The 10,345-nt window shown below is 34.4% G+C and overlaps 1 protein-coding gene across 2 annotated transcripts in view; it reads left to right on the top strand.

The window, feature by feature from the left end:
• The first annotated feature begins 789 nt into the window (after window positions 1-789).
• Window positions 790-10,345, top strand: part of LOC105483640 (cylicin 1) — a 45,417-nt gene continuing 35,861 nt past the window's right edge. The window contains exon 1 of one of the 2 annotated variants that reach the window (XM_011744593.2): window positions 790-857. In XM_011744593.2, coding sequence (XP_011742895.2) covers window positions 844-857 — 14 coding nt within the window. In that variant the 5' untranslated portion in view covers window positions 790-843. Of the gene's footprint in view, window positions 861-10,345 lie in introns of both variants that reach the window. The other variant, XM_011744592.2, reaches the window with a different exon arrangement.

Genomic DNA, 10,345 nt, shown 5'->3' with positions numbered 1-10,345 from the left:
AAACTTTCAAAAACGAAATAAAGATTCAATGACAAAAAGTGGTGAAAAATAAGGACTAGTGAATTGTTTTTTCTCCTGTGGCTAGAAATATGGTCACTGTTAACTAAAACACATATGGACGATTTTACCTGTATGCAATTCCTACCTGCCTTGAAATGTTTCTTATCTATAATGAATCATTCACGTTTATGAGTTTTATATACCAAGTAGCTGTTTATAACTTGTTCTAACACATCTCTGTACATAATAAGAGTTGTTTTAAGCTTTGGGTGAAAAGTGTTTTTCAGATTTGTCAATAGTAGTTTAATAGAGAGTTTACTTTTGCTGAATTTACATATCTAAGAATAAGATATCTTCAAGTTCTTTTGTGGAAATACCACTATAAATGTACGAAAATGTTGTAGGGGAGAAAAGCCTAAAAGTGAAGAAAATGTAGTAAGCTACCACTGCTCTTTTTAGAGGAAAATTTACATTCTTCTATTTTCCTTTCAGCACATATATCTCTTTTCCACACACAAATACACACACATAAACACATCTTTATGCACCCATGCACATTCAAACCTAGTGTTAAAATAGGCTGATAAGAAATAATTATTCAATAAGCCAAACAGGTAGATTCAATTAATGAATACTGACTAATTCAGTTCAAGCTTTAAAAAGTTGAGTGTGAACACTCCCACAATTTAAGAATAGGTTTCAAAAGCACCTGTGCACTTTAAAATATGACTGCTCTGTCCCCTTTAAATTTATTTTATTCACAATCCCTTTATGATGTCATCACTCAACATCACCAGTTTCAACTTACTATGCTCAAGTCCAGGCAACATACAGGCAGGGGAAATGTCTCTTCCAAGGTTGTAAGTCCTCTTTTTAATTCTTTTTAGTATTTCAAATAATCAATATGTCAATTTGGTTACAAATGTATATGTTTAACTGTAAAGAATGTTTCTTTCGTAGTCATTTTATTTATAAATTAGAAATTGTATTTTAAACAGAGATATGAAATTTTCAATAATATCTTAGATGTTTTGCTTTGAAATTTCACGTGTGCAGTCTTTTTTACAAAATACCTGTGAATCTTGACTGTTTTATCTCTCTGAGTCTCAGTTTCTTATTACTACATCTTGTTTTAGGAATCATGGAAAGAATAAACTAATGTGAAAGCACTTTAAAATGTAAAGCAGGATACAATGTAGTAAGACTATGTATGCTGGTTTGGTAAACTTAAATGTATGAGTAGGTAAAATTAGACCATTCTATTTTTCTGATAAATACAGTATTATGTCCAAGAAAGTATAGAGTTTATTTTTTAAAGACATCATTAAGTAGAAGATAAAGTATTATTCATATGGAATTAAACAGTTTTTCTGAAGCCTTTAGTTGCTGTAGTGTTGTTTTTTATTTTAAAAGTCAATCTCCTCTTAAAGAATATTTCTGAAAGTAATTTAAAAATTAAGATAATGTAAGCCATGCTAACTTACAACTACCAGATAATATCACATGTATATTAAGTTGAAATATATGAGATTGCTTGTATTAAACTATTTTGACCTAAAAAATGGAAATTTCTTATGGTACAACCTAATATAAAACACTTGTAAAGTCTATGAAAAAAAATACAATTAATGTGGAATAAAAATATGGGGTATATGACCAGGCAATTTATAGGAAAAAATCTTAATTGCCAGTAAACATTAAAAAGTGCACAAATTCAATAGCAAAAAGCTAATTCAGAAAATATTTCACTCAGAAATTCAAACTTTGGAGAATTATTCCATAGAAAGGAATTGCAGACATTTTCCCTCTTTAAATGATATATATCTGTAATGTTTATATTTTTTTCTATTAGCGTGTATTACTTTTAGAAAATGAAAATTCAGTAAGTTTGAAAGAAAGAAAAAGAGTGGGCCAGGCGCGGTGGCTCTCTCCTGTAATCCCAGCACTTTGCGGACCACGATGTCAGGAGATCGAGACTATCCTGGCTAACATGGTGAAACCCCGTCTCTACTAAAAATACAAAAAAATTAGCCAGGTGTGGTGGCGGGCGCTTGTAGTACCAGCTACTCGGGAGGCTGAGGCAGGAGAATGGCATGAACCCAGGGGGCGGAGCTTGCAGAGAATGGAGATCGCGCCACTGCACTCCAGCCTGGGCGACAGAGAGAGACAGACAGACAGACAGACAGACAGACAGACAGACAGAAAGAAAGAAAGAAAGAAAGAGAGAGAGAGAGAGAAATGAAGGAGATTTGATCCAGAGATTAAAATTGAGCTCCCCAAAGTGAGCTTCTCAAATCACTAGCACTTTTACAAAGACATTTCTAGCTTGATGCTGCCTACGTATGATCTTCCCTCTTCGATCACAAAGACCTCAGGTTTATGTCACCATTAGGCATTATCTCTTTGAAACTCACTGTCATCAGCAACACCCTGTATGTCCTCCTCTGCCTCCTATCTGAATGATAACTCTGTCCTCTTGCTGTATCTGAAACCCAACTCTCTCAAATTCATTGCTTTTCCTGCAGCCTTCAAGAGCGGTTGATGTTTTCCTTCCTACATCCTCTCCTACCACTGAACCCAAAAACGCAATAGATGTCGGCTTTATTCCTCAATGCTATTTCCAGGTCATTCTCCTTTCTTACTTCCAAAAATAGCCAACTTTGAATCTCATGTCATCAACTTATATCACCTGTGACCTTTCCTTGTGGTATTCACGACCTAACTCCTAGTACTCTGCTTCATTTTGTGATGATTTTCAGTCCGGCTATCACTTTCTCCAAAAGTACCTTTGTCTTAATTTCTAGTAATTTTACTGTTAGATGATCAATCTCATATCTAACATTTTAATTATTTAACTTTCTCTTCTCCAGTTATTTTGTCTTACATCCTAATTTAGTGGTTTACTACTGCACATATCCATCCAAAATCTCAAATTCAAACATTCCACTCTCCAACTGATACGTCAGGTACCTCTAATAATCTCATTTCAGCAATTCTACCTCTAAGACTGATCATTGATTCTACTACCTTTTCCCTGTTCCTTGCTAATGACCCTTCTGTGGCTTTTCTTCTGTTGCCTGTCATAAATCTTTTCCTATCTTAGATTTTTACAGGCTCATGGTGAATTAGCACAAATATTTCCTTGAGTATATCCTCAGCTCCCTTTACCCCACTCTCTTTTTGGACATCTTTGCTGAAAAAAGCTTAATTTTTAACAAATTTAAACCTCTAATTATGCCCCACACCTCTGCAAGATAAATGTGCATGAGAAAAAAAAACTGTGTAACCATAATCATTGTCTTCAATTTAAATATAAAATGACAAATTTCAAGTGGTCCATTAATGCTACCTGGCAGTATTCTGCGTTCATCTTTACCCCAGTACCCCACCTTCAGTCCTATTAGAGCAGATGCTTTCTTCTTGTTACATTTAACTGCTCTAACTAGGCATACTAGTTTCCGAAGGCTACTGTAAGAAACTACCAGAAACTGATTGGCTTAAACCATTATATATTGTCTCACAGTTCTGGAGACTACAAGTCCAAAATCAAGGTATCAGCAGGATTGGTTTACTCTAGAGGTTCTAAGGGAGACTCTGTTCCGTGCCTCTCTCTCCTAGTTTCTGGCAGTTCCTGGTATTGTGTGGCTTGTAGATGCATTGCACCAATATCTGCCTTCATCATCACATGGCATCCACTTTTTGTCTATGTCTCTTTCTCCCTTTGTTCTGATAAGAAAAAGATTTTCTTTTCTTGTAAGAACACTAGTCACTAGATTAGGGCACAACTTAATTCAGTATGATCTCATCTTTATTTGATTACTCCTGCAAAGATCCAATTCCAAATAAAGTAATATTCACAAGTACCAGATGTTAGAACTTGAATATAAATTTGGGGGACGTAAGTCAACTCATAACACAGGATGGAATTTTCTTCACTATTTATGCGTATAGCTTTTTTGTTAACTCATATTCTTCTATAACATCATTTTTTCTTAACTCTTTGTAGATTTTGTCCCATCAGTGTTCAAAAAAAATTAGCAACTCCTACCATTTAAAAAATCCCATTTCCACTTAAAAAATCCCTTTTCCTTCACAGCCTCTTCCAGCCCTCACCCCATTTTCCATCATCTTTGTATAGAAAATCTCTTGGAAAGAATTATTCATATTAGTTATCTTCACTTCCTTTTCTCCAACTAACAATCTCTTTTTAAACTATATTTTAATTGAAAAATTGAATGCATATATATGGTGGATAATTCAAAAAGAACAAAAGGAGAGTTGGCAAAATTCACTCTCCTATACTAGATTCCTAGATCCATTAGCGGAGATAATCACTATTACTACTTTCTTTTCTCTCCCAGACTTATTTCAGATTTTGTCCTTACCATTCCATGGAATGGCTTTCATATCTACAGTTCCACTAGCAGCTCTTGATACAACTGACCCCTTTCATGAAATATTCTTCTCTTGGTTATCATGTCACTCTGCTTTCTTGGTTTCCCTTCTATTATATTACTATTCCTTATCAGCCTCTGTTGCTGGTTTCTCTTCACCTCTTCAATCTATAAATGTTGAATAGCCCAAAAACTTAGACCTCGGACTTCTTTTTTTCTTATCTACAAGCATTTAGTATACAATATCATCCAGTCCAATGATTTTATATCCCATCTAAATGCTGATGAATTCTAAATTTATATCTCAGTTCCAGACCACACCTCTAATTTTCAGATTTATATGTACAACCAATTTATTGACAATTCCACTTAGATGTCTAATATTTATCTCAAACTTAATATGAGCAAAACGAAAATATTATTTTGTACCCCTTCTAAACCTGCTCATCCATAAGTATTCTGCATCTCAGAAATTGGCACTACTATTCACTCAGTTGTTTAAGCAAACAAACACATGCATACACACACACACACACACACACACACACACCCCAACATACCTTCGGCGTCATCCTCAATTGCCTTCTTTCTCTAGCAGTGAACATCCAGTACATCACCAAATCCTATAGGGATTACCTTTAAAATATATCTAGAATTTAGTCCCAACATCATTTCTGCCATCAACTCTAAACCATTTTGATCTCTTATTTAGATTATTGCTAAAACCTCTGTGCGTGTTACCTTGATTAGTTTCATATTGTCTCTGTAACAAATTACCATATACTTTGTGGATTAAAATGATAGAAATTTAATCCCTTACATTTCTGGAAGACGTAAGTACAAAATGAATCATTCAGAGCTAAAATCAAGTTATTGGAAGGGCTGATTCTTTCTGAAGGCATCAGAAGTGATTTTATTCCTTGCCTTTTTTTGCTTCTCGTGGCTGCTAGCATTTCTTGGTTTTTGACTGCATCATTCTGATCTCTGCAATGTCATCATATTGCATTTCTTCTGTAATCAAATCTTCTTTTACCTATTTCTTATATACACAATTGTAATAATACTTAGGACCCACCGGGATAATCTAAGATTTTAATCGCACCTGCAAATTGTCATTTGCCATGTAAGATAACTTTCACAACTTCCAGGATTGTTGCGGGAAGTCAGGGACCCTGAAGGAAGGAATCGGCTGAAAGCACGACAGAAGAACATAAATTGTGAAGATTCATGAACATTTATTAGTTCCCCAAATTAATACTTTTATAATTTCTTACGCCTGTCTTAACTTTAATCTCTTAATCCCGTCATCTTTGTAAGTGGAGGATGAATGTCGCTTCAGGACCCTGTGATGACTGTGTTAACTGCACAAATTGTTTGTAGAGCATGTGTATTTGAATATGAAATCTAGCAATTTAAGCACATGATAACAGCGATTTTCAGGGAACAAAGGAGATAACTTTAAAGTCTGACTGTCTGTGGGCCTGGCGGAACAGAGCCATATTTCTCTTATTACCAAAAACGGGTAAGATAAATATCGCTGGATATTAATAATTAACAGCCCTGGGAAAAGAATGTATTCCCAGGGCAGGGCCTCTAAAATGGCCGGCCTGGCAGTGTCTGCCTTATGCAGATGTAAATAGGGTTGAAACACACCCTAGTCTCCTGCAGCACCCCCAGGCTTGCTAGGATTAGGAAATTCCAGCCTGACAAATTGTAGTCAGACCAGTTCTCTGCACTTGAACCTTGTTTATCAGTGACAATGCGTGCACAGCTGGACATGGAAGTTCATTAGTGATTCTAGTTTCGCCCTGACCTTGTGATCTCGCCCTGACCTCCTGCCTTGTGATCTTTTGTCGCCCCTGAAGCATATGATCTCTGTGACCCACACCCTATTCATACACTGCCTCCCTTTTGAAAATTGCTAATAAAAACTTGCTGGTTTTACAGCTCAGGGGGCATCATGGAACCTGCCGACATGTGATGTCTCCCCTGAACACCCAGCTTTAAAATTTCTCTCTTTTGTACTCTTTCCCTTTATTTCTCAGACCAGTCAACACTTAGGGAAAATAGAAAAGGACCCACGTTGAATATCGGGGGTGAGTTTCCCCGATAAGGGATTAGAAAATTGATATCTTTAGAGTATATTATTCAGCCTACTACAGTCTGTCCTGAACCCCAAATATTCATTTCTATCCCACATGCAAATACAGTCACTCAAAGCTAAACTAACATCTACAAAACTATCACCTCATTTCAGTATTAACTCAAGTCCAATATCATATGCAAATATCATCAGCTCTAAAGTCTCAGTTGCTATAGTGTAAATCATCTAAATCAGGTATAGTGAGATTCTGTATGTGTTCCATCCTGGGGTGAAATTACCCTATATCTGTAGAACTGTAAAATTAAAAAACACATTTTCTGCTCCAAAAATACAATGATTGAACATGGACAGAAGAATAATCATGGACATTTTAACTCCATAAAACGGGAAAATAAAACAAACCAAAAAAATGGAATCATTGGCCTCAAGCAATTTCTAAGTCAAACTGAGTAAACTCTGTTAGATATCAATGTCTGTGAATAATCTACTGCGGCTTGAGATTCCACTACCTTGGCCCATGGCTCCACCCCTGGGCTTTTAGCTCTATCCTCAGAGTTAGCCATCGTTTTTTTTAAAGGATAGCACATGTTTGCAACTGAGTCGCTCTGCCTGCCTGATTCCTGCCTGTATAGATTTATCAGTTTAATTCTTTCATCCTTCCTCTCTCGTCCCTTTTCATCCCAAACTCTCAGTGTTGCTGGTATAACATTCTCAGAAACTTGTGCTTCTCTTGTGTATATTATGAGCATACCAGCCATTAAAAAAAAGTTTCCTCCACAGATGTTTATAAAGAAAATATTTTTATACATTTAGTCTATATACCTGACTTTTGCTGAGATGGTTGATCAGATCCTTAAGTAACATGCTTTATCTTCCAGCACTAGCAAAATATTGTCCAGCCCCACTCAGCACTCTCTCTGGAGAACACTTCCCTGACAGTGAACCTTAATTTATCGTCTTTTACAATCTGTGTAAAGTGAGAATTTCCCAAATAATTAAGTCCTGGTGATTGTTTGCATAGCAATTCTTTCCTTAATTATATTTATTTTCCTTCTCATTTTACTATAGGCAGCAAGAAGAAACTGCATTATACATTCAATGCTTTCCTTGAAAATCTCCTCAACTGAATATCCTAGTTCATTACTTATGTTCTTCACATAACTGTAGAACATAGTTCAGCTGTTTCTGCCACTATACAGATGGAATTATCTTTCCCCAGTCTTCAATAACATGTTTTTCACTACCTCCTGAGTTCTCACCAGCAACATCTTTAAAATCCATATTTCATCAAGTCTTTTTATGATGATTTATGTATTCTCAAAGATGATGTAGGCTTTCTTCTACAATGTTCCTCACTTTCTCTGAGTTTTCACCAACAAAGTCTTCAACATCCATATTTTCTAGCAGTTTTATTCAAGGCAATCAAGGCTTTTTCCATCACACTCCTTAAAATTATTTTAACCTCTTTCCAATGCCCAGTTCTAAAACTACTTCTACATCTTTGAATATATATTACAGCAACAACCACTCCTGGTACCAACATTTGCATTAATTTTCTATTGTTGTTGTGGAAAATTGTCACAAACATAGTAGCTGAAACAACATAGTTTTACAGTTGTGGAGGTCTGAAATCTAAAATCTATTTCACTGGGCTAAAATCAAGGTGTTAGCAAGGCTGATTTCTTCTAAACTCTGAGGGCAAAATCTATTTCCTTGCTTTTTTTACCTTTTAGTGGCTACTCAGAATTTTTGGCTAGCCCCCATTCTTCCTCCTTCAAAGTGCACCACTCCAATCTCTGCTTTCATAATCACTTTGCTTTCTCCTCCTCTGACCCTCTTTTCTTCCTCTTATAATAGTTTTGGTGATTACATTTTGTGCCCTCTTGAACAATCCAGATAACCTCCCAGTCTCAAGACTCTCAATTTAACCGCTTATGCAAAGTCCTGTTTGCCACATACGATAACATGCACAGGTCCTAGAAATTAAAGTTTGGATTTTTTTTATTGTTCAGCCTCAACAATACTTAATATTCAATTGTTAAATGAATAATTTAGTGAAAACTACAGCATAATTTCTTGTCTAAGTTTGAGGATTAAATTCATTTGATTATCAGGAAATTAAAGAAAAGTGATGAATTAAACATAAATGGTGCAAAAACAATAGGACAAGAAGAAAGTTATCTTTATAAAGAGTAAATTTGAAATAGAGAGTGCATAAACTGAAAAGGAATACAAGATTTTAAGAGCAGGATTTCACCCCAGATCAAATCAAGCAAATATAATTATTCAACTACATTAAAACATTACATATTTGAAAGTTTATTATGAACACTGAAATTCTATAAAAGCACAATGAAAATATTACCTATTATTCATATTGTTGTCATAACCATACTATTTCTCTAAAGAATCTTTGTCATGATGTTCAAAGAAATGTGTATTTTATTTATTTATTTATTTATTTATTTATTTATTTATCTATTTTCTCTTTCTTCTACAATTATTAGAGAAGGAAAAACTTGTACAGTTTGTAATAACTGGATAATGGGAGTTCAATATATCACTATATTTCATTATGGTTATAGATTTTATGCCCAGTTTAATAAATATTTGTCTACTCTACTATCGTTAAGATATCCTCCTTTGTTACCTCATAGAACTTTTATTATTTTACAGTTCAGCTTTAGGTCTTCAGTCTATCTGAGATTGATTCTGGTACTTATTGTGAAATGGTGGTCAAGAATCACACTTTTCCCCTTGTAGATACTTAATTGATTAAAATCATTATTGAAAACCCCATTTTTCTCCAGTGCATGAAAACTTTGGTATAATTTGTGTGACTGTATCTATATAGGTCTCTTATTTTGCTTTCCATTCAACTTCATTAGTTATTTGTCTCTGTATCTATGTTCCATTATCTTAATTACTGTCACTTTAAAATAACTTGGTATATTAATATGTGGCATTATATATCTTTCATGTTATTTTACTTCCAAATTGTCTTGTATATTCTTGAATCTTTTATTTCCATATAAATGGTAGAATCACTAGACAGTAATCACAAAAACATTTTAAAAATTATTGGGATTACACTGAATTAATACTTGAATTTGAAAATAATTGCTATATTTTGTATTACTGAGTCTTTCATACTCTAACATGTTATATATTTCTATTTGTGTATTTTTTAAAAATGTATCTTAATATTAGTTTCTACTATTCAGTATAAAGCTATTGTACGTATATATTTTTATATTTATTTCTAGGTATTTGCTATTTTTTATTTGATTGCATAAATGGTACTACTAGAATATTTTCTAAATGTTTTTTCATGGTATATAGAAAGGTAATTATAGTTTATCTTTTTGTTAACTTTTAAAGCTCAGGAGTACATGTTCACATTTGGTATATAGGTAAACTTGTGTCATGGGGGTTCACTGTACAGATTATTTAATCACTCAGGTATTAAGTCTGGTACCCATTAGTTATTTTTTATGATCCTCTCCCTCCTCCTATCCTCCATCTTCTGATAGACCCTAGTGTGTGTTGCTCCACTCTATGTGTCCATGTGTTCTCATCATTCAGCTCCCATTTATAAGTAAGAACATGTGGTGTTTGGTTTTCTGTTCCTGCTCTAGTATGCTGAGGATAATAGCTCCCAACTCCATCCATAGCCCTGCAAAGAACATGATCTCATTCATTTTTATAGCTACATAGTATTCCATAGTGGATATGTACCACAGTTTTTAAATCCAGTCTACCGTTGATGGGCATTTGTGTTCATTTCATGTCTTTGCTATTGTGAGTAGTGTTGCAATGAACATAAGCATGCATTTATCTTTATAAT

Source organism: Macaca nemestrina, chromosome X, assembly GCF_043159975.1.
Source record: "Macaca nemestrina isolate mMacNem1 chromosome X, mMacNem.hap1, whole genome shotgun sequence".
In the NCBI taxonomy this organism is placed as follows: Eukaryota; Metazoa; Chordata; class Mammalia; order Primates; family Cercopithecidae; genus Macaca; species Macaca nemestrina.
This window is presented reverse-complemented; position numbering and strand designations above follow the sequence as displayed.